The sequence below is a fragment of the Pan troglodytes genome, chromosome 2 (assembly GCF_028858775.2).
Source record: "Pan troglodytes isolate AG18354 chromosome 2, NHGRI_mPanTro3-v2.0_pri, whole genome shotgun sequence".
Classification (NCBI taxonomy): domain Eukaryota; kingdom Metazoa; phylum Chordata; class Mammalia; order Primates; family Hominidae; genus Pan; species Pan troglodytes.
Genome location: NC_086015.1, coordinates 111,845,044 through 111,870,932, shown reverse-complemented (window position 1 = coordinate 111,870,932; position 25,889 = coordinate 111,845,044). Strand labels below are relative to the sequence as shown.

At 37.9% G+C, this 25,889-nt stretch overlaps 1 protein-coding gene across 1 annotated transcript in view; it reads left to right on the top strand.

Moving 5' to 3' along the window:
* The first annotated feature begins 22,339 nt into the window (after positions 1 to 22,339).
* The window catches only part of MYH15 (myosin heavy chain 15), a 135,153-nt gene continuing 131,603 nt past the window's right edge, over positions 22,340 to 25,889 (top strand). The window contains exon 1 of the mRNA XM_054680862.2: positions 22,340 to 22,478. Within this exon, the coding sequence (XP_054536837.1) occupies positions 22,391 to 22,478 (88 nt within the window). The 5' untranslated portion in view covers positions 22,340 to 22,390. The remainder of the gene's footprint in view (positions 22,479 to 25,889) is intronic.

Genomic DNA, 25,889 nt, shown 5'->3' with positions numbered 1-25,889 from the left:
GGTAAAGTGGAACTACACGCTCAGTAGCCAATACATTGGTTTGGCAGTATACTTATTCTTGATGAGTTCATCATCCAGATAGGCATGGCCTTGATGTTATTCCCTGGTACACCTCTGACCTTTAATTTTACTGCCTTCTCTTAAACAACAAGGATTGCATACCCTTGATCATATCTTAAAGAACTACAGTACTTCCTAAATCAATAGTAGGAAAGTCCTTCTAAGATGACATATTAGTCAAGGTTCTGCAGAGAAACAGAACCAATAGGGTGTGTTGTATGTGTGTAGAGAGAGAGCAAGAGTGAGAGATTTCTCATAAGAAATTGGCTTACATGATTATGAAGGCTGAGAAGTCCCAATATCTTCAGTCAGCAAGATGGAAATACAAGAGAGCCAATGTGTAGTTTCAGTGTGAGAACCAGTAGATCTGACAGCGTAAGTTCCAGTTTGAAAGCTGGAAGAATAGAGACTCAAGAAGAGACAATGTTTTAGTCAGAGTCCAAAGACCAGAAAAGACTGATGTCCCAGCTCTAAGGAGTCAGACAGGAGGAGTTCCTTCTTATTCTCAGGAGGTCAGCCTTTTTGTCCTATTCAGATTTTTTGATTGGGTAAGGTCTACCCATATTAGTGAGACCAATCTGCTTTACTCAGTTTACCAATTTGAATGTTAATCTCATCCAGAAACACCCTCACAGACACACCGAGAATAATGTTTGACCAAATATTTGAGCATCCTGTGGCCCACTCAAGTCAAGACAAAAATTTAACTATCACAGATGACAACATTTAGGATATTTATATAGGAAAAATGTTCTATTTTAATTTTGATCTCTCTTCTCCTTTCTCTTTCTTGAGAAAAGCTCAACTACTTTCTCCCCATGCTTCCCTCCCTTCCAGTGCTTCCCTAAAAATTACTTATTCTAAGATGAGAGTGGACCTCTCCTACAAATCTGACAGTTGTTTTCCAGTTTTTACCTCTTTCAGTTTCTACTGTAATATTGTGCCCTTGGGATAATTACGTAACCTCTCTAAGTGTCAAGTTTTAATTTTTCAAATGGCAAGACCTGTTGCTAATAGGTGTTCTTAGTAATAAAGTATTTATTTTTATTTTATTTATGTATTTATGTATTTATTTATTTAGAGCGAGACGGGGTCTCGCTCTGTCGCCCAGGCTGGAGTGCAGTGGTGCGATCTCGGCTCACTGCAAGCTCTGCCTCCCGGGTTCACGCCATTCTCCTGCCTCAGCCTCCCAAGTAGCTGGGACTATGGGTGCCCACCACGCCTGGCTAATTTTTTGGTATTTTTTAGTAGAGACGGGGTTTCACCATGTTAGCTAGGATGGTCTGTATCTCCTGACCTCGTGATCTGCCTTTACTTTTATAATATTTTAGAAATATTCTCCCTTACCTACGTTATTCCAGCATATCAGAGGCCATTGACCTTGGAGACCTGCTGCAAATATGGGTATGGCCCAGCAGGCGATTTACACCCTCTCCCCCAGAGTTTCAAGTGCCCGTGAGAACTCACCAGATGCTGCAGGAACCATGACACTTTACAACGCACAGGCCACTCTCTTGGAATGAAGCCATTCAAGCACACCCTGCCCTTCGCAAAGGAAAGAGAACTCTCCCTGGGGTCCCACCGGCTTCTCTGGGATCTGTCATGTTATCATACACATTAATTTTAAAAATAATAATATCTTTCTTTGTATTCCCACTGGTTTTAGGTTTCTCATTTCTCTGTTGTATTATGGTTACCACCTGCCTGAAATCTTTGGTCTCATTCTCCCTCATTCATGAGTTCTGTCCTGCATCCTGCTACCCATTCAGGCTTTGTAAAATACCACTATTTTTAAGCCAAATTTTGCTGAAAAGCCTTCAATAGTTTCCAATAACTTACAGCAATAATTCTCAAATTGTGCTTCACTGAACCCCATGATAGTGCTCATCTTGAAGTCAACACTTCTTGAACCAGAACAGCTATTCCATGCTCTACTTATTGTATTCAATATTTCCTATGGTTTCTTGAATATATTAAATACAGTTATAATAACTATTGTAATGTTTTTATCTAATTCCATCATCTATCATTTCTAGGTCCATTTTGATTGGACTTTTCTTCTCATTTAAGCCGTATTTTTCTGCTTCTTTGAATGTGTGGTAATTTTTAAAGTATTTTTAGAGCAGTTTTAGGTTCACAGCAAAATTGAGAGGAAAATACAGAGATTTTCCATATATCCCCTGTCCCTACACATGCATAGCCTCACCCATTATCAACATCCCCACCAGAGTACACTTCTTATAATTGATGAACCTACGTTGACACATTATTATTACTCAAAGTCCATAATTCACATTAGGGTTCACTCTTGGTATTGTACATCCTATGGGTCTGGACAAATATATTCACCACTATAGTGTCACTCAGAAAAGTTTTACTGCCCTAAAAAATCCCCTATGCTCCACCTATTTATCTCTCCCTCTTCACAACTCCCTGGAAATCACTGATATTTTCACTGTCTCCATGTTTTGCCTTTTCAAGAATGTCATACAATTGTCAAACAGTATATAGCCTTTTCTGCCTGGTAAGTTTTAATTAGATGCCAGACATTGTGAATTCTAGCTTGTTAGGTGGTAGATATATTTGTATTCCTATAAATATCTTTGAGCTTTGTTTTGAGTTGCAGTTAAGTTACTTGGAAACTGATTCTTTCCATTTGGATTTTTAAGTTTTGCTAGAAAGGACAAGAGCAGTGTTTAGTTTACGGCTAATCTCCACTATTGACATGAAACCCTTGTGAATACACTTCCTGATTCCCCATGAAGTATGAAGTTTTTCACTCTGGCTTGCAGGAACAAAAACTATTTCTAAAGGGCTCCAAGGACTTTTCTTCTAATTTATTTGGGTGGTCCTTTCCTCATACACATGCACAGATCACTACACTACTGATGACTTGATAAGGATCCTCTGCAGTTCCCCAGAGCTCTCTCTGAGCAGCTCTCTCCTATCCAGTACTCTGCTCTATAAACTCTAGCCATCTCGGCCACTACAGACTGCTAGCTTCATCTCCTTAACTCAAAGAGGTTGCTGGTCTTGGTCTGAAAACTCCCTGTGTTATGTCTTGGAAACTCTTCAAGCTGAGGCAGTCATGGAGCTCACCTTGTTTGCTCCCCTCTTTCAGGGATCAGTGTCCTTTTTGTTTATTAATCAATTATTTAAACCCATTGTATCATATGTTCTGTGCTTTTTTCTTAAGTTGTTTTAGGTAGGGGGCTAAATCTTTTCCCTGTTTCCCCACCTTGTTGGAAGCAAATGTCTCAGTCAAGAGACCTATGTTGGAGTTTGTTTGAAAAAATGTGTTTTGCCTTAAAAGAATGTTTTGAAATATAGAATAAAATCTGAACTCCTTAGTGAGACAGCCAAAGCCTTCCACAATGTGCTCTCAGTCTGAATTTTGAAATTATTTCCCCGTCCCAAGCACAATGACTAAATATATCTTGTATGTTTCCACCTCTTTATTCACAGATTTCCCATGCTGTCAACATAATGTTGCCTTCCTGGCTATCATTCTCTCATCGGATCCTCAATTTAGGTCATTTCTACTTCATATGATCATTTTAATTGTATTTACCTCATCTTACCAAAAAGATCATGGTGAGTGGACTCCCAACATATGTTTTAATTTGTCTAACAGAATGCTGAATAGCCTGACAGTAGCAGCCTAGAATTTTATTCTTGATGGTCTTAATCAGCAGCACACCAATTACTACATGATAGTATAAAAATAGGCTATGATGTAATTTCTGAGTGATCATTATATGACATAAATGTAGCCGGTCTGCTTTTTAAAAATCCAGATGGTAAAACACTTCATGTGATTTCATTCTGTGCACTCTTGTGTCCAGTCCCCAACACACAACTTCTCACTTCCCTTTTCTCAGACACCAAGGGTCATGGTGCTGAAATTTTCCACTGAATTTCCTCTCTGTACTTAGTGGGATGGAGTATGACGTGTCACCTTCTCTATTTTTGCTGATACCAGAGTTGCCTGAATTCTAATTATTTACTGAGAGTAGTTTTCTCTGGGACCAACCCCGAGGCAAAAAGTCAGAATAGTTAAGAGCATGGTCTATAGTGTCAGACTGTATGAGTTGGAGTACTGGTTCTGCTGAGTATTAATTAGCACTGTGACCTTGTGTAGTCATCTCTCTTTTCCAAGCCTCAATTCCTCATCTACAAATAGAAGACAATAATAGTACCCAGCACATAGAGTTCTGTGTAAACACAAGAACTTAGATCATCTTTCTGCACACTCAGTGGGAGTTTACTGCTTTTGGATTGAATTGAGATACATGTTCATACACCTAAATTAGGTCATGGCTTTTAAAGGCAAAATTCCTTATCAAACTATTTAAAACCCATGGCAGAGTGCAGAAAAACCCAACCATCATCCAGATTTTAGTGTGTCTGTAATCTCAACTGTTTTACCAAGAAGGCTATTGCAAGAAGTTTAAGATTCAAAGAAATCCATCATACCTTATGCCTGCCTATTAGTCTTCCAATGATATGGCCATTCTTTATTATTAAGAAACTGAATCAAATTCTACTTATATATGCCCCCAATATATTCACAGTTATTTTGCAATAATTTTTTTTTCTATTTATTAAATAACCTGTTCTGGGTGCTTTTTTGAATATTTTACAGATATTATTGTATTTAAAATGAAAACCTTATGAGGTAGACTGGTATGGTTTGAATATGCATCCCCTTCAAAACTCATGTTGAAATTTAATTGCCATTGTTACAGTATTAAGAGGCGATTAGGTCATGAGGGCTTCACCCTCATTAACGGATTAATACTGTTATAAGGAAGTGGGTTCTTACAAAAAGTTGAGTTCCCCATCCACCTTTTTCTCAGTCCCATACCAAGGGATAATTATGCAAGAAGTCCCTCACCAGATACAGACTCCTCAACCTTGAACTTCCCAGTTTCCAAAACTGTAAGAAATCAATTTCTGTTTTTATAAATTATTCAGTCTGGGGTTTTGCTATAGCAGCACAAAACAGATTAAGATGAAGGCATATTATAGATGAGAAAACTATAGCCCAGAGAGAATAAAGAATTGCTCAGCATCACGTAGTTAGACAAGAACAGAGTTATGATTCACACTCAGGCAGCCTGACTTCAGAGCCCACTCTTAACCTCTAAGCTCCTTGATAAGCCATAAGATTTTTTCTATGGTGACATATTTTTCAAACCTAAAATTGATCTGACTAGTGTAGATACTGAGAAATTCAGAGACATGGTCAACACAAACTAGGAGTCATGGAAATGCATTGCAAATAACTTCTTAGGGGTAAGATAGGAGATGATTTTTTAAAAAAAATAATTAAACTCTATTAGAATAACATAAATTGTCTCATAAAACATATAACTGTCTATAGCTGAGAGTCCTTTACAATGAGAGGTGGTGAAGGATGTTTTTAGGCAGACCTGAAAAGTGCATGGGAGGAGCAAGATTTACCTCTCCTGGACTATGGGGAAGGGCTGTGGAATGCCAGTGTCTGTCTGGGTCACCAGAGAAAGGTTAATTGAGGCTGCTTTGTAGGGATGGCTGGGTAGGCAGATCTGATGAGAATTCACTAATCCCTGGTGGCTAAACAGAATCCTCCTGCTTGCTTACTGTGGTGGAAAATTCCTCTAGTCTAGCACAGTAGTTCTCAAAGTGAGATCCCCCAGACAAGTAGCATCAACAGGGAGCTTGTTCAAATGCAACTTCTCAGGCCCCATCCGAGATCTACTGAATCAGAAACTCTGGGAGTAGCACATGGCAATCTGCGTTTTAACAAACCCTCTAAATAATTCTGATGCACACTAAATTTTAAGAACAGCTGAAAGCAGAAAACTTTTTGAGCTCTATAACTAGAAGTAAGAATATTGAAATGTAAGAACATAGGTGAGAGCTCTTCAAAGTGGATTAGCTACAGATAAATGTAAATAAATTTTAACTCACTGCGTTTGATCTGTTTTTCAATTCTTTTTGATGGAAATAAGTCAACCAAAACACCAGTCCTCACCCTTTTCCTCAGCCACATGCAAGACTCATGTTCATTAAAGTCAAGGCTTAATAAGGCTTGCAACATCGATCAAATGGGCTGCAGTTTATGAGAAAGTGTCAGCCAGACCCTTCCACTGGAGAAAACATGTGAGTGATGGCAAGTAGTAAGTGTTAATGGATGGATATTTTAAAATCTATTCTAATTTATACTTTTTAAAATGAAAATCCCTGGAAAACATCTGAATGCAATTATTATTGGCCTGTTTCAAGTAACTATCAGGGGTCTTAACACAGGTCTCACTTCTGCTCTAGAGCACAAGCTCCCTGAGGGCAGGGACCTTCCTTATTCACCAGTGCTCATTCTGTGTCAGGCTCAATAAACAGATCATGAGCTGAACTGACTGGAAACCTGTGAATAGATCAGAGAGCATTACCCTCACAAGTGAGAGAACAGAAATAGAAAAAGGAAGCAAACAGGGAAACTGGGAACAGGGAAAATAAATCTCAGAGTTGACAACTTTATCTTCTTCAGTTTAGTGAAGACTAATAGAAGCTCTATGTGCAAATATATGCCTCACAGCTGGAAAATTAGGTAGCTCTAATTTGCGTAAGTTGTCATTTTAATGTACTTGTTGGTGGCATGAATTGATTAATAAAGTGCTGCATGGTGAGTTTGTTTATCGAAGCATCACTGTATAAGAGTCTAGCTTTATTGGCCCATTTGGCACGTTTGAGTTCAGTTTCAATCATGAGGGAAGAAGTCGTCCTTCTGAATGACAGACCCGGGAGTTTTCACAGATATTGGAATTATAGATGAGCAGCTCAGAACAGGATATTTCTTCCCTTTTCTTTTTTTTCCATATCACTACTAGACATGATCAAAGAATAAAATCAAAGATGTTTGTTTGCCTACTATATGCCCTTAATTCTAATTCCAGACCATTTATTTAATAATACAGATGATTATTTCAAAATTAGAGATCTGATTTGCTCAAAAAGTCTGCATTATTTTTAATATATAGCAGACATCAGTGAAATATATTTTGAAATTTATTGCTCGGGTCCAAACAGCAGATAGATAACAACCCACATTATAAGTCATGGCATCTGCTTTGCCGCCATCATTATCTGTTAAAATGTATTACATTTTTTTCAATGTGTAATCTTATTAAAAATAGGGTAGACATGAGAGTATCTAAACAGAAGTTACTCATTTGAATACAGCCACTCGTTAAAAAACACCCAGTAGCATTAATCCTTCTAGCTGGAAAGTGTTTTTGGCCCATTGATTCTTTCATTTATCATTTTACCAGGTTCACGAGGGAAGTTTCTAGATTGCTAAAAGCATCAGATGTGTGAGATAAGCAATTAATGAAACTGAGCAATGCAATGTGCTGGGTCATTCTGGCTGACAGAAAGTTTCCAAATAAGTAGGCATTATCTGCTAAAACATCTGTACCCATGTAGCTACAGAAGATTATTACTGGAGAGTGATTGTGTTGGAAAAGAGAGGTTAAAATAAATAAAGGAGCTCTAGAAAAATATTGAAAGTGAGTTCATTCATTTATTCATCATTATTTATCTATCTGTTTTATTTAGAGTAGTATAATATCTTCACAAAATCATTTTACCCCAAATCGTTAGTTTTAAAATATGTCAGCTAATTACTATTTTGAAGTAATTGCAGTGACCAATATCCATTTTCCCCATCTTCTAAAGATTGGAACCCCCAATCTTTAGCTGAAATTAGGACAATTTAATAGACTTTCTATAGTAGTGGCCAGGAAAACATAAGCATCCTTTGCAACTAGGTGTAACTGTGTAATTAAGTTCTTGATAATGTGATGTGAATGGAAAAGGGCAGACAATTTCTGGGAAGAATCTTTAAAGGACATGGCTCTTCTTCTTCTTGTTTCTTCCCAAGTGTAAATGAACAAAATGGCTGGGTCTCTAGCAGAATATTGAATCATGCCTTGACCTGGGGAATGAAAGCCATGAACAGTAGATCAAGACAGAAGAAACCCGATCCCTTACACTGGGGTATACATAGGAGCCCTGGATTCACTCCTTCCAGACTTCATGAGAGAAATAAACTTCTGCCGTATTTAAGTCATTGTTATTTTGAGGTTTTTCTGTTTCTAACTACTCTACTTGCAAAGGGCAATTTTGTTATTGTTTTTGTTACCCTTGGCAACTAATACCAGGACTACCAAGAAATACTGACTAAATATAACTGTTTATAATCCTCCAAAGCTGGACCAAAAAAATTATTAAGTTATAAAAAGAAAAGATAGGCATATTTAACAGTAAAAAATATGACAAAAGTTACCATAAGTGAATTCAAAAGAAAAATAATAGATTTGGTAAATTAAATTAATAATAAAAGACATAGGATTAGCACACAAAATGTACAAAGAACAATTGCAAATTGAAAAGAAAAAGTAAATACCCCCATAGAAAAGTAGACAAGATAAACGAAATAAAAAGTAGACAGAACAAACAATTCAGACAAGAACTAATCCAAATGAGTATTTGAAAAGATGTTCAAATTCTTTAACAGAGAAATGAAATTAAACTAACAATGAAATATTACATTATACCTATTGGATTGTCAAAAAGTTATAAAGAATGAAAAGGCCTATTACTGTCAGTAATGCAGGAAAAAGTACTTTCATATATGACTGGTGAAATTGTTAATTGTTACTGCCTTTTTGGAAAACAATCTGGCAATATCTATTAGAATTTTAAATGTGTATTTTCTTTGACTTAACATTCCCACTCCTAGGACACTTTCTCAAATAAATAAAATCATGAGTAATGACACACGTACAAGGATGCTGATTACATTTTTTTATAACGGCAAAAAACCTCTGGAAATGTCAATAGGGGAATTGTTGAATAAATTATGATACATATGGTATGATATGAAATATCATAGAATCATTAAAATAATGCATTTGAGTTGTAGCAGTTGATTTGGCAGATTTTCAATGAGGTATTATTGAGTGAGAAGAATTAGGACATAGAGGCCTGTATATAATTGATCTTATTTTGTTAAATGACCCACAACAATATGTGATATGTCTGTATATTTGTTTACCTGAACACATAAGCACGGAGAAAAATATTGAAGAGTACATCCTAAATTGTTAATCTGGATTATGTGTGGGGTGAATAAAAGCAAGAAGGATAATGTGAGTAGAAGGGTAAGAGAATCCAAGATCTAATATGGGCTGTAGCAAGAGGACAAAGGCAAGCAAAAAAACCCCAAGCTTTATCACATGTTTAACTTCTTGATATGTAAAATTAATTATATGTTATTTATATATGTACAGGAGTGTATTATATATGTATGTGTACAAAAACATATACATAATTCTTTAATGTTTTTGGAAGTTCGATTTTATTTTTATTCGACAAATAATAATTGCATATATTTACAGGGTATACTGTAATGTTTCAGTATGATATATGTCTAATTCTGACCCTAATTTATACCCAGAAATACTGACCATCACCTTATTTTATTTTAAGATAATCTTTATTGCACAAAATGATATTTTCATTATAGAAAGAGAAGAGTAGAAGATTTAGAGTTGCAAAATAATTTTTAAAAGAATCCATAATCCCACCATCCAGAGATAGCCAATTTGGAACTTTTATTATGCATATAATCTTAAATATACTGTAAATACTGTTTTATAATTCATTCTCATTTAAATATCACAAACATCTTTAATAATGAATTCTCCTTCTCAGAAGCATATGATCTTACTTTCTAACAAGTATGAAACTATCACTATATCCACACATCAAGTCCTTTCGCAAATGTTCTTGTTCTCAAATCACACCAACAAAATTGGTAAAGGAAGAAGATGGGGGCCTTGGAAGTGAAAGGATTTTTTCTTTCCTTTGTAAATCTGTAGCAAATCTGTGTGGAAGATGCCCTCTTTTCCTCCCTCCATCACCTAATACATTCTAACATCTTTTATGATATCAACCCTTCTATTGAGATTAGGAACAGGAAGGAATAACGGATGTTTTAAATTGTGTCTCAAAACACCATCGTATGAATTATTTCGCCCTCAAAAAGTTCTGTAGCATCTGTATAGTAAACGCTATAAAACATTTCCTCTTTAGCAATTATTAATCAATTAGTAAGATTTCAGATTTGAATTTTGGTTCTGTGAATTACACTACTAGATCAACTACATGTGAAGCAGAACAACTTGTGGTTGTCAACATGCAAGAAATCTTCAAAGGGGCTTCTATGGTGGGCATAGTTACTTTAATTTTGTTGTCAAGTCAATTATCCATAGATTCTATGGAATTCAATCATTTGAATACAGCAACTATTGACAGAGCTTATTCTCACTTGATTGTTTTAAAATACACCACTTACTTTACATTAAGACCCTTGTTTTGATCCTTATTCTCTGTTCAACCCAGAGAAGAAGTAACACTGCCTCACATTCCTGGGGTTATAATAATTCCCTAGGAAAAATTTGAATCTCCAGGGTCACCATACCTATCTACCCTTTAGATTTGTCAACTACCAAATACCCACTAAGCCACATCAGAATCTCCGTGATCATGCCTCATGCCCTTTCTTGGGATTTTTTGTTGTTGTTGTTGATAGAACCACAGTCCCCCTCTGTCTTTCCACCATCTTCACCACATACATCTCCTCTTGCTCCCCACCACCTGCCCTCCGAGTCTATTGGTGCATGTCCCTCCCAACCTTTCAAAAATGGAAACAGGCTTATTACTATTAACAGCTGTCTCTCATTTATTTCAAACTAAACCCCTCTTAAAACCGGTCTTGTTAGTTTCTTCCACAACTGAACATCTTGAATCCTCAGAGCTCCTTGAAATGCAAGTTAAACTGTTTTGTCTGCTTTATCTGAACTGAATCTTTTACAAATGTCTGAACACAATACCACACCCTTTTACTCTGGCCCCAAGCACACCTGAAAATGGTTTGCAGTCTCCCAAAGGCCAAGTAGGGCACTTTAATGTCCATTTCCTGTGAACAAAAAGCCAGCCAGGGCGCTGTATCTATTGCTTCATCTCATATTGCCTGGAATTTCTGTGAGGTTACTGGTGACTTCAGTTTACCCATTTACAATCACTGGAGATTCTAATTAAATCGCATTCCTATATGAAGCAACAAAGATCATCTCAATTAGACTGCCATATTGATTCATTTTGGTAAAAATTGATTGGGTATAATTATACAGTACTTGCTTCAGCATTTCTTATTAGTTTACTTCTGCCCTCAATGCTGTTGTAATAGGCTTCAGGAGAGGTGTCTCTCTATTCTTTTATTGCTCAGTGGAAATGGTTAATAAATTGGTCTGGGAAATAGTTATGCAGAACTGACCCATGAGTAGTGAGAACTGATCGCATGAACTATTTCCTATAACTCAAAGAGTTTCCTTTTTTTTTAACATCATTTCCCAAAAGTCATTTTAAAAAGTTCAGAAAGTCCTTTGCTCCAGAAAGACATTTTCAGGTTTTGTAAAAAGCTTATAAGTCCTAAGAAAGTAATTCAAAGTCAAGGGTCGACTGGCTAATCTCCCCTTTTGTAGCAATCAATTAGCTGTTTGCTTCACCTAGACACTCAGTAAAAGAAAATTTTCTCAATGTTGAAAGAGGCAAATAAAAATACATTTCCTTGGATAGACAAGACACTTTTAAAAATTACACTTTTGGGAGGGGGGGAAGAAATTAAAGAACCAAATGAGATGTATGAGATAAAAATTATATATTATAATTATTACAAGAATAGATTTTGAAGCTCAACATCTAGGCTCAAATCTTGTCTCCCAAAATGACTAGCTTATCACCTCTGCCTTTGTTTCCACATCTGTAAAATGGGAATAATAAACCCTATCTTACAAGGTTGTTATGAGGATTATATTAACTCACATATGCAAATTGATTGGAACAATCACTTGGAATATAATCCACCCTTAATAAATATTCTTTCTTAGTATTCTCAGAATAGCCTAAATAAATAGTAGATATCTATGATTAACTATTTTCTTGGCGATATGGAAAATGTTGAGACCCTTAACTTAATTGCTCCAAATCACTGGAGAGATAGTACTAGAGCCCAAGACTCCAAAATTGATGCCACCAGAGACGGTGTTGCTGCTTCTCTTTTAATATTGTCTAATCCTATTATGTAGCAAGCATTTGGGGAATGAGTTAAATTAGTCTGCGGATTTTGGTTATAGAAATGGGATCGTTTTCTGACATCTCATACCCTTGCCTCAGAGACATTTGGGGTGCCAAATCCAGATCCGAGGGTTCAACTTCTTAAAAACCAGTAGACAAATTTAGAAACAATGGCAAAATTGACTGAAGCTGTCATCCTTGACCTTGACAAGAGTGTATAAAGTCTTGACTCAGCACTGGTCTGCCCATTTCTTTTGATCTTTCCAAGGTAGGTTTCTATCTCTCCCTTTCCACCAATACATTGAATAGTGGATATTAAAAACAATTTGCTATTTTTACTGATAGTTTTCGCATGGGGGTTGTTATACGAAACAAAATACTTTAAGAAAAAGATGGTGTATTCATAGAACAGAATAGTTGCTCTGAGGTGAGAATTTTAACAGCAATTTGTTTTACTTTTGGTATAATCTTTTGGAGAATGTATGTCTATTATTTTACTTATCATACTGAAAACTGTATTGACAAATCTTGGTCCCTGCTAGACTTAAATCTTGAAACAGAAGCCACATCTTAATTATTCTAGTATCCCAAGCATTTTGACAATTCTTGGCACTTATTGAATGTTCAAAAAATTGTTATATTTAATTGAACTGGAATACATAATATTCTAGTTTTATTTTAGATAAGTGTATCTGAATATCTATTATGCAAAGATGTTGACTACAATTGTACTTAGTTAAAACTCATAATTATCCTGAGTTAAGAACATTCAGAAAATATGAAACCAATAAATCAATGAAAATAATGCTATTAATACCTTGAATTTATATATCATCTTTTAGAATCACTAAATATATTTAATGCATGTCTTTTGTGCTGAATAACAGCACCTGCAATTCTAAAGTAGGTGTTACTCTATTATGCAGATCGTGGGTCACTGACCCTAAGGAATATTATCATGACAATGTTCCATTTCAGCTAATCTTTATTCTGTGACTGTGGTATTAACTAGTATTTTATGAGAGGGTGTATTTGCCTTGAATTCTGAAGCACAAAAGTATAGCCCTCGATCTTAGTTTCCTTCAGTTTCTCTTCATAGAGCTATCATCAGTATTTTTCTCTCAACTCTGCTCTAAACTATCCATACTTTCAGCCTGCTCCATTGTTATTGGTTGGTGAATGTGAGCCAATCATGTATTTTGCTGGTCCCTGCATACTCACCTGTAAAATATGGAGCAATGAGCAAGCTGTTATTAAAGAACTTTTAGTTCTAAGACTCCATGGATTCAAAAATCTTGGAGCAATACAATTCAGATGTATTGACTTAAATACCTTTATTTTAAAAATAAACTGCTTATTTAAATCTTTCCTTACCAGTCTGGTTTTCTTGATATGGTATACCAGTTGATTTTTATCCTTAGCATACTTCTTTTGAACCACAAATCTAAATTTTTCTCATCCAACTTAAAAATGAAGTGGTGATGCTTTTTAAACCAAGGACATGTTGCCTGTATGGACATGTTGCATCTTGGTTAGATGCTTTTCTAACCAAGAACATCAGCCTCCTTGCTGGCTGGAGCTCAGCCAAGGAGGAAGTATAGCATCATGCTTAAGAGCAAGGACTCAGGAGTCAGACTGATGGGTCTGCTCTATTTGTTGGTTCATTCCCTACGTGTTTATTAATGCTCTACACAAAGAACTAGAGTCTTCTCTGAGTGCTGCAGACCTAGTCCTGCCCTCAGATTACTTATGTTTCGTTAGGAAGATGGGCAATTAAACAAATAATAATAAAATAGGATGAAAATTATCATGATGCAAGTAGCAAAGAAATCTAAGAACACATCTAGCTGACAGAACGAACCTAGAGAATACCTTCTTGTAGAAATGTTGCTTACTGAAGACCCAAAGGATGATTAAGAATTAGCCAGATGAGGGATAGGGCTGAATGTTCCCGGCAGGGGTCACATGACGTGTGAACACCCAGAGGTCAGAGAGTGCTGTTGGCATCTACTAGTAGTGCCCCAGCCAGGTCAGGCCTGGGGATGAGACAGCAAGAGAGATGAGGTGTGGGTGTCATTCAAGAGGATGGAGAGCTCTATAGGCTCTGTTAACATGTTGGGCTTTTATCATAGGATGCGGAATGATTTTAAATAAGATAGTACAGTAACTGTGTTTCTCTACTTGGGGGCCTCATTCTGGATTGGCTGCTGTCGGGAGACTGAGAGAATACAGCAATACGCCCCCAGAAAAATGATGATGGCCTTGATCCAGATGTTGGCAGGGGTGATGGAAAGATGGAGATGGTTTTGAGTGATATTTAGAAAGTGTCAGCAGAGCTTGGCAATTGATTGGATGTAAAGGTGAACAAAGTAGGAAACAAGAATGACTTTAATGTATCTGGATTTAAAACTAGAGATAACACTTGCTAGTTCTCTGAGACTCAGTGTTTTCATATAATAAAGGTTATTACATATATCCTTCATAGAGCTACTGTAAAGTTAAAAGAGTTATTATGTATAAAACACTTAACCTAGTTCCTGGTGTGTGATACACACTCAGAACTCAGATTTGCTTTTATTAAATAGTATATTGGCACTGTCTCCAAAGGTATCATTTCAGGGATGTTTGAGATTCCTTCCTTTAAGTTGTAAACTGTTATTCTTAAAAATACAAATGTAGATGAGAGCGTTATGCCTCCTTGACCTGTATGGCCCTGTACATTGCTCTATCCTAGCACCTAGCATTTATCATACTGAATTATAGTCACTGATTATATCTCTGTTGTCCATGTCCATTAGAGTGGAAACTTCTTGAGGTCTTATTACTCTTTTAATCCACAGATCCTAAGAGGACATACTTTAAAATGAATGCATGACAGAATTTAATCAGAAGGTGGCCGGGTGCGGTGACTCACACCTGTAATCCCAGCACTTTGGGAAGTCGAGGTGGGTGGATCACTTGAGGTCAGGAGTTCAAGACCAGCCTGGCCAACATGGTGAAACCCCATTCCTACTAAAAATACAAAAATTAGCCATGCATGGTGGTGGGTACCTGTAATCCCAGCACTTTGGGAAGTCGAGGTGGGTGGATCACTTGAGGTCAGGAGTTCAAGACCAGCCCGGCCAACATGGTGAAACCCCATTCCTACTAAAAATACAAAAATTAGCCATGCATGGTGGTGGGCACCTGTAATCCCAGGTACTTGGGAGGCTGAGGCAGGAGAATCACTTGAACCCGGGAGGCAGAGGTTGTGGTGAGCCGAGATTGCACCATTGTACTCCAGCCTGGGCAACAAGAGCAAAATTCCGTCTCAAAAAAAAAAAAATTTAATCAGAAGTTCTTCTCTGGATCAATAGCGAATAGCTCAGTGCAGAGACCCAGCATTTTGATCAGAGATTGGGAGGTAGTAAAGTGTAGGAGAAGGTAGTTCTGGAAAGGATTAAAGAGCCAGCAAAAGCTGGGAGATAGAAACTAGTGAAAAGAGGGAGCAAAAGAGAAATGTCAATGATACTCACAATTTGTATTGTGGATGGACCTTTGATTAGTAAATGAACAACTGGGAAAGAGAAGAAAAGGAAGAAGGGACCCCAGCAACCAGGGAGTGTCAAATGCTGCAGAGAGGTTGAGTAGGATTAGAGACTGAAAAGCACACAATTAGGATTTCTCTTCAGGAGATCATTAGAAAGAACAGTTTCTGTGGAGGGATGGGAGGAAAAGCCACATCCCAGTGGGAGGGGAGCGGGGAGCAGAATCTAGGAGTGTAAACTCCATTGCCTGGAGACCTATAGCTGTAATAATAATCACCCTTTGAAGTAAATGCTTTAAATAATCAATAATTTGTGCAATACTCTTGATTTGTAATTCAACCTTTTAACATTCCTCTTTGAAGAAGATAAACCTGCCTAAACCCCTGCTTTTGTAGAGAAATAAGCTGCATATAAATAAATACATTGCAGGTAGCGTAGCTGGTTAAGGGGTGGTAGATGTGTGCCTAAAGACTAACCACTTAAGATTTTCTATGGAGGAAACCTTGCTGAGTTAAGGCACATAACATGATTATCCCAGCAGCATGAATACTAGGAAGCATCAGCATCATGTGTCTACCCAGTAGTGTCCCTAATTAGGAGCATCTTGCAGCATTTCCCCAGATTTGTGGCAGTCACTGGGCCTTGTAACTCAAATGTGTTTCATTTACTGCCTTAAGACATATGTTTCAGCTTGTTTGGGATCATTTAAGTGCTTGATAATTCTTGCCTTCAGCTGTTGACATCTAGATAAATCCATTCTCATTTTCAGGCATTGTCTCCAATTTTAATAATGGAAGAGGCTATGTCAAAAGATGCTTAGTGTTTGTTTACTCAAAGGAATATTAATATTTGTTCTTATTACTTGCATCATGGCTTCCCAGCAGTAGAAGGCTTTGAAAGTAAACACGCATAATAACGTACCTTGATGAAGAACTCAAGCGAATCTAATCAATTATGATGAAACCGACTTAAAAATGTGTCAGGACTGCTAACATGAAAAGAGTTTAACTCTTTTAACAATTTACTTCATAGGCATCATTTGAGTTTCTGCTTATAGTTAAGGCACTGAAATGCCAAGGTGAAATGAATTTCTGCACCCCCTCATCCCCATATTTATTGTCTAGCTCTGATTGAAAGAGATGAGTGCTGAGTGATAGATTTACTGTGGTCAGCAGTAAGAAGACTAGAAAGTGTGACCTTTCAGGAGCGATCACCATCTAAATAGACAATTCCCTTGTCTCACCTCCATCTACTCAGCTAGTAGCTGCCACTATGTGAATTTCCCTCTTTACTTCCCCATGGTACCATCCTCCATTATGATTTTGCACATCTCAGATTCACTAAGCAATTTGGAAAGCAAAGCTACTGTCTTACATATTTAGCACAGTGTGCAAAGACTGCATAAATGCTTGTTGAATAGTAAAAAGAACAGTTAACAGTGATTGAGGTTTTACTATGCACCAGACAATGTGCTGAGTTTTATACACAATCTTCACATCATCTTAGGAGAGAAACTAAGAAACTTTGTTAGGACAGAGACTAAGACATAATGCGTTAGTTAAGGATATTTTGATGGCAAATAACAAAAACTCACTTCAGATTATTTAAAGTTGGGAAAGAAATTAGAATGTACTGGAAGGTCATTGAGAGAGCTTATGGAAATCAAAGGCAGAAATTAAATATAGGTCTCAGGAGGTACTGTTACCAGGAAGGGTCTTTGAGATATAAGAAAGTGATCTCTCTCTTCCTTTGGTCCCTTATTGCTGCTTCTCCTCATCCCTGTGACTCCCTCTCTATGGATGCTTTTGCTGATTAGCGTGCATGTGGCACCATGTGACCACACCACAATGCCAACCTCAACCCTCAAGTTTGCATCACTCCATTCAAGCAAAGAGCCCAGATGGAGAGTGGCATCTAAATCCCAAATCTGTATTCCAGGGGGATACCCGGATTGTCTCTGATTGTCCCAGATCAGATACTGAAGCCTGGTTTATAAGTTGGGCCAGGACACCAGTGTCACCTTACAGACATGGCTACTTGCGGCTCATTCCTGTGGATGAGAGCAGGCACTTCTAATAGGAGTGTGGGCTCAACAGGCACTCCAAACTGTGTCGTCTAAAAGTGGATAAGAACTGGTAATTATAAAATTAATTATCAATAAAATTAATTATCAATAAAAGTTGACGATGAATTGAATGTGGCATGAGATAGAAGGAAAATTAGAGATGCCTCCAAGAGTTCTATCCTAGGGGATTAGGAGGCTCCAGGATGAGACCCTTCCATTGGAATGGTGGGCAGAGAATGAGACAGTGAAAGAGCCTGTGAAACAATAATGTGAGGAACGTGTTTTCTCATCTTAAGAAAACATAACTCTGCCTACAGTTTCCATTCAGACTAGTGAGTTAGGAGTCGTGGCTGTATAAGCTTACCTCTTCCCTTCACTGCTACAGTCCCCCTCTGGGCTTCTTTTCTGAACTTTGCCATATGACCAGCTCCACCCCCCACCCCAAAGTGTGAAAATTTCTCTCTACAGATTTGTCTAATGCATAATAATTCAAGACAGAAGAAACTTCTATCCCTATTCAAATCTATTACTCCAAGAGGGCACAGTATTTATTCTGCCCATTATTGTACCCCTGGGCCTAACATGGGCAATTACAGATGGGCAATACATATATATTGCATGAATATATTCAAATGTATATTTGAAAAGGACGTTTTCAAAAAAGGTGTTTGCAAAATACCTGAGGAGGGAGAGGGGGATAGCTGCAGAAATACAACCAGTATAAAAATAGCTAATTTCCAAAATTGTGACTGAATTTCTAAAAGAACTACAGGCACTACACTTAAAAGTAGGTTGACCAACTTGTTCTAGTTTTCCTGGGACTTTTCTGGTTTTCACACTGAAAATCTCAAGCCCTGGGAAATACCTCAGTTCCGGGAAGACAGGGATGGTTGGTCATCTGGGCTCGTGACTTGTCTCAGCTGGCAGCTGTTCAAACATATTTTTTATGAAAGGCAGCTAGGTCGGACCAACATGATTCTTTCTTGGCTAAGAGGAAAAGCTTACATCTCAGCTCTCCCTTCCCAGTAAGGGCTTCCCATTCTTTGTCTTTACTTTATCAACTGGTAACTAAGATACACCTGGAAATTGTGCCCTATCAATATAAACAGGATACTGATGGCTTATATGGTGCTCAGTCCCTGTAAAGGTGAACTCTAGAACAGAACAGGATGCATTATTTTGCTGTGTTACAAACTGAATTATGTCATGTACATGATGATCTAATGTCTTTCTCCAAATCCAACCTTCTGATAGTGATGACGTTGTCTATGTGCCCTGTGGATCATGCAGACAAGTAACCTGGACTTTGCAGTTATGGAAAATGTGTACATTCATTGTCAGTTTAAAAATTACCATCTCAAGTCCTCAATTCTCTTATTAGTGGAGTGTCCATATGTCCCTATTCACTTGGGTCAGTCTTAGATTAAGTTTGTTGTCCTGATTTAAATATTAATGGCATCCCCTCTTAAAAATCCCAGTAAGAAAAAATAGGTCCAGGTTTGGGTGATGAATTGTATGCACACTTCTGAGCATAGTTATGTGATTCCCAGAACCTAATCAGTATGTATGGATAAATCAAGCTCCTGAATGTTCAAAGGCAGAGCTAGGTCCTAGAAGTGAGGTACTCCCAGCATTGTGCATGCAGCCTGTCTGCCCTATCCTTTCCTATTCTCCTTCCAGGATTCCAGTGCTGCCCCCTGCTCTCTTCTATCTTGTAAATATATGCAGTATCACATACAAGTTTGTTTATCATGGTGTCAGAATCCTCCGATAAACATGTGTGAGTATACCAGTCTCAAATATAATTTCCTTTCAACATGTAGATGAACTTTTCCTCTAAGAGAATTACCTTCAGTTCTATACTCATCTGTGTTTCTCTGTCATTCACAAAATATAGCTTCCTGATTCTTTTGCTGGCAAGGTTAATTTGTTTACTTCTTTTGGGCATTCGGGCTCTTTCATTTTCTATTTTGAGATGTTGCTAGGACTGGGCTGTGACAAGTGTGTTATTCTATAAAATTGTAAAGCCATATGTGCAACTGGAACCTAAAGGGACCCAGAGGTCAGTAGGACATTAGGGGGTTAATGGAAGCTGGATGGGGCCAAGGAGATAGAAGGATTTCGATCCTTTTTTTGCTCAGGTGAATCATTCTCTTGGCTTCAGTTACCTATCTCCAAATGGTTGCCAGGCCCGCCCCACTCCTGGCACCTAATGTTTCCTACTTTCCAGTGCCTGCTCCTACACATTCTGTTCCTTGTACACCTTTAAATATGTTAAATGCTCCAGACTTGGAAGGAGAGTTACACAGCTGTGTGCTCTGTTTTGCTGTGATCTTTTCATCTCTGATGTTATAATAAGAACTACTTGTAAAAAATCTGTTAATTATGAAATATAAGCACATGGCACACATTGACAGACTAGAATGGAATGAAATGAAAGGTAGTTCTCTCCTTCTCCCACCCATCTCCTGCTCTCACTACTCAGACAGACATCCATTTCTTAGGTATGTTTCAGGAAGTTTGTACACACATGTATTAATGGATATCTTTTATATTCCAAATATACTTCCCGAGCTCTACTGTCTACTGAGTGCAAGCCACTAGGAAGTCACACATACAGAGAGGAGGAGGACCCAGTGCATTCTTTCACAAATCCAGACTCACAACTTGTCTCCCTGACTACAGCTTTTCCTCATCCTCATCTACCCAGAATATGCCACCAGAGCCATTTTCCCAAAATACTGCTTTCCTCATGTTCCTGCCCACAGAGTTGATGATGTTTCCTACCATCTATTTCTAAATTTCTCTGCCTTACTTTCAGAGCTTTCCTTTACCTTGAGTTCTTCTATATTCAAATGTCTAACAATGTTATTGCTGTTATAAGGATTACAAAACCTGAATCTGAATGCTCACCCGCAGAAAAATCAGTTTTGTCTTTTTCCCTGAGAAATGCTGCCTTCAGTCCCATCTCTGGAGGGCCATCATTTATGTTGTTTCTCTTGAGCATCTTTTCTTCTCTCCACTTTAGGAAATGTTTCTATACATTAAGACTAGTCCTTGCATTACATAGGCGAGGAAAATACATCTACAGGGACTAAGTGATTTCCCACAAGTCACATGCCTATTTGCTGGCAGAAATAAAACTAACTCTTAGCCTGGACCAGTAGGCTTTGCTTTAAATCATACTCCTTTAAACTAGATCCTACAAGTGGTATCACTATACCTATCCAAGCCACCACAAAGAAGAGAGCAGATTAAGTGCAGTAAAATACATTAGTTTATTGGATTTGTTCATTGCAAGATAGTAAGTGATTACAGTTCATTCTGGAGTGGGTGCTGATCTGTCCTCAAAGACAGCACCTGAGCTAAGCAAACTTGGCAAGTCCTTCTCTACCTTCTTACCTATAAATGTGATGAGTAACACTTGCCTTGCACGCTTGAGTGAAGAGGAAGACTTTTTTTGTCCAAATAGAGAGAATAGCTTCTCATTTAAGATCATGAAGGCCCAGTTTCCATTTCTTCTTCTCCCTGTTATTAAATGTAAAGTGTGAAAATTAAAGATAAACTATGTCCAGTGTTTGGTATACAGTGCGTGCTCAGTGACTTCAGCCTTGGTAATTTGCCCAGCAACTTAGTCCCTCTAAGACTGATACTTGCCTTGCTTGAGCCAATGAACTTCTTTATTTATTCCAGCTTCACTCACATCACCATGTAACCTGCTTGCCACCTTCAGCCTGGGCTTTTTCATTACTGCTCTTGGCCAGGCCTCCCAAATGCCCAACTGTGCCTGTATTTTTGTAAATCATTTGCTCCCAGACACTTATCTCTGCCAAGATACTTATCTTTTTATCCCTTTACTGTCTATTACTGAACATTTATCTGAATCACTTCTCTTTGTAACCATACTCTGTCTATGACGGTCTGTCTGCTTGGGGGTAATTAGATACCTCGAAACCCCCCTCCACGCCTATCAAAGGGCCTAGTGTCCGCAACTTGATGTTTCTCCATCTGGAATATCCTACCACCTGTCAGAACTCCATGGCCCAGGGTGGCATTATGACTTTCACTGACTACAGGCACTTCTGTCTTTTAAGGACCATTTCTCCACAAAAAAATATTAAAAATCAGATTTCATAACTGTGTTGGCCTAAAGATGAATATAATCCAGGCTCTGTTCATTAATATGTATCATTCATATTAATTTTATATTTTTCTTCTGATTTAAAAATAAATTAAACATTTTCATGGGCCCGTAAAAGCATTGTGGGCCTCAGGCACTGTGCCTTCTATGTCTAGTGGGTAAGTCAGCCCTGCTAGAGTCAGATATTCTTGAGTGCAATTTTGTATAAATTTGAGACATAGCAAAGAGAAAGAAGGGGCACAGGTAGCTACAGGAAAACTTAACACTCTTTAGTCTATCTATGTGAATGGTTGCTCATTTAGAGCTTGATGTCTTATTTCCACTTTTTTCTTCTCTGTATCAATTTTTTTTTTTCAGGTTGAATCTTGCCTACTCACGTTTAGGGACTTTTTTTGGTGGATTGCTTTAATAAAGATGGATCTGTCAGACCTTGGAGAAGCCGCAGCCTTCCTCAGAAGAAGTGAAGCTGAGCTGCTTCTACTACAGGCCACAGCCTTGGATGGTGAGACATGTGGTGGTTGCTGGCTTCACTTTATTTTGCTCCTTCAAGGTGGTGACTAAGATATTTGATTGATAGAGAAGAGCCATCAGTTCTAGAGCCTAACTTATTTGCTTAGGGTGTGATCAGCCTCTAGGAAACTGAGCAATTGAGGGCCTCTGAGTATCCAGGGTAGGAATGGAAGTACCCACAGAAGAGGAGGGTGGCTGGGAGGCAGTCTAGGCCCGGGCCCTACACACTTGATCCTAAGACAGATTTTCTCTTCAAGGAGCCCCTGTTGTAACACAGACACCTGCAGGAATGGCCAGACAAAGCCTTTCCTAGAAACCTCTTAGTTATCAGTGAATGCCACAGTAGAGAGAGGGGCCTGTGACTTAGACTGGTGGGTGGGGTTTGTACATTGTGGGGAAGAAGAAAGGGAAAGACTCTGGTAAGGCTGCAGACTTTGAAGTTGTCTCTGGCTCTCCAGAATTTTCTGATGTTGGAGCCTTGCCTCTAGCGGTCTTCTAGGTCAGCAGGGTCACTCAGCCAACACTAAGCAAAAGGTAATTAGGAGACTTGCTCACCCTGATTCATAATTCCTTGGTAGTTACAGGCAAGGACAAAGGTTAATGAGGATTTAGCCTTAAAAAAAAAAAGGCTAAGTTCTACATTGAAATCTCTAAATAAATGTTATTCTTTTTCCTGCTACCTTTACATGTCTGTGTTGAATTTCAGCTAATTGGAGATTTAGAAATCAGATTCACAGTATGATATAACATCAAGCTACCTACATGTCTTAATCCAAAATTATTCAGCAGTGCAACATAAGGACTGGCTGAATGTCGTTCTAGTATTCAGAATTAGTCAACATTAGACTTTAATATGACCAATTATAATTCAAGCCAGTTATGGAGGATATTATATTTCCATCACAGACCAGTCCTGGATCAGTTCCCAGTTTCTAGTCATTGGATTCATGACTGTGATTGGATTTTAGGCTAATTATAATCCATCAAATCAAATACGATAACAGAACTATCCCTGAGGTCAGAACTGGTCATGCAGAGGCTTATCGCAGGTAGTTAGATAATGGAGGACAAGATAATAGTGATGCCAGGAAGAAAAAAAAATTGAGCCTAAGCATTAGAGATAATTGGATGATGCATTTATTAAAATCAGCACCATAAATAATTACTTAAAACATAGCAATCTACATAATTTCCTGTTAATTTTTTGGACAAAACAATCCTTCCTCATAGAAATGCACTGGCAACAGAGACAAGTGTTAGCAAAAGTTGTTCATCTTCCCAGGCTGGTAGACAATGGAGTTTGCTTTTTTGAACTCGGGTCAAATGGAAGTAGTGTGATGACGAGTATTTAGCAGGTAGTCTTGGGATCAAATTCCCTGTCCTTGACCATCTCTGGCTGGGTAATTAGAGCAAATCACTTCACTTTATTGAGCCCTGGTTTCCTCATGTATCAAAGGAGATAATAATACTTGTCCGGTCTGCCTTCCTCCATTGCTGTGGGGACCAAATGAGACTATAAATGTGAAAAATAAATACAATGCATTATTATGATACCCGAGAAGGAAAACTAGAATTCCTGGGTGACAGTGAAGAAGCCCAGGTGGTTGTAGAGCTAGGACAAAACACCATTCGAAAGCCAAATGTAAATAATTCTTATATTAGAACATGTAAGCGATCTATTTAAAATAACTATAAGACTGAATATAGTATTACCCCTGTTTTAATCAATATCCTAGAAAAAAGATTCAAAAGAAATGCTTCAATACATAACAGTGGTTATCTCTGAGTTGTTTGATTATGGGTGATTAAAAACATTCTTTTCTTCATACATTATTCTTCAAGTTTTCTTCAATAAGCACATATTAGCTTTATATTGGAAAAGATATTTAATTGTCTAAAAATATGGAATCATATAGAAAAAGGCCTACTTTACAGATGAGAATACGAAGGCCAAAAGAGATGAAGTCATGTGGCTTTATATCTTTTTACCAGCAAAGCCAGTGTTAAAATCCTGGCTGCCTCCCTCAATTCCATTGCTATCTACATTTCCAGCTCTGCATTATTCATGAACACCAGGAATTAAAATTGACGGAGTTCATTTACTTCATTTTTTAAAATGTCCCTGTCAGGGTTTGGGTCTCCTATGAGAAAGGATTTCTGATAATTTTTATCCCCCACTAAGTGTTTCCAGGGGTGGTAAGAGAGAGACTTCATCATGAGGCAGGTGGTGAGCCTACTCCTGGAGAGAAGAATTGGAGGAGAAAAAGCTAAGAATGTGTTAGAGGAGGCAGGCTGTAATGCAGGAGCACTGATTCAGGAGGTGGATGATCTCATTTCTAGAGTCATTATTGTAGTGACTGCCACTAATTAGCTATGTGACTATGGGCAACTCTCTTCATCTCTCTCCCAAGGTTCTTTTTCTAAAAAGAAAGAGAAAGAGAGACAGAGGGAGAGAGTCTGTGCCAGGTGACCTTCAAGTTTCTTTCAAGTGATAACATTCGGTTTAAAATGCAGAGCATTTTACCTTAAACACACACACAAAATGTATGCTAACTGGGTGCTTTTCAAAAACAAGCATATTTTCATAGACATAACACAAAGCAAAATCAGTTTTTGCAAAAAGGGACCAAAAGAATGAATACAATGCAAAGCCAGTATTTAAAACACAAATGATAAGTAGAAAGCAAATGCACAATCAGCTAGATGGGAACATAAACTCCTCTTGCCAAGCAGTTTTAGTGGTGAATTGTTTGTAATCAGGGAAACGAAGAAGGCAGCACTGATAGCAAGAAAGTCGTGAGCAACCAAATTCTTTGCAGAAACAAGCATGGTGCAAGAAGGGGCGAATGGTGCCCAACTTCAGCTCCTTTGTACACACTCCTTCCCCAGTCTTATTGCCTTCCTCTGGGAAATAAGGACCACCTGTCCTGCGGCAGTGAGCCCTCTCTAGCTTTTGTGACTCATATATTGGAGGTGATGGTGGTGACTGAGTTCGTATTACCTGTTAGTGCTGTGGTTATAGTGGGGTTTTCACTTGTGTCTTCCCTAGCAATTGGCTAACATTTTCCCTCCTTCAGCCAAAGGCTTTCCCCATCTACCTGAGTAGCTGTGACCTGGGGACTTCTGTGAGCTTCTACTAAGGCTCATTTTCATATGTGTGTGTATATATATATATATATATATATATATTCATTTCCCTTTAAAAGGAAAGTATGATATATTGCATATACATACATAGACACACATATATATAATATGCTTTTAAAAGAAAATGAGCCTACTCCTGGGTTCAAGTGATCTTCCCCATTCAGCCTCCTGAATAGCTAAGACTACAGTCATGCACCATCACACCTGGTTAATTTTTATTTCTTTATTTTTTATTTTTGAGACAGAGTATCACTCT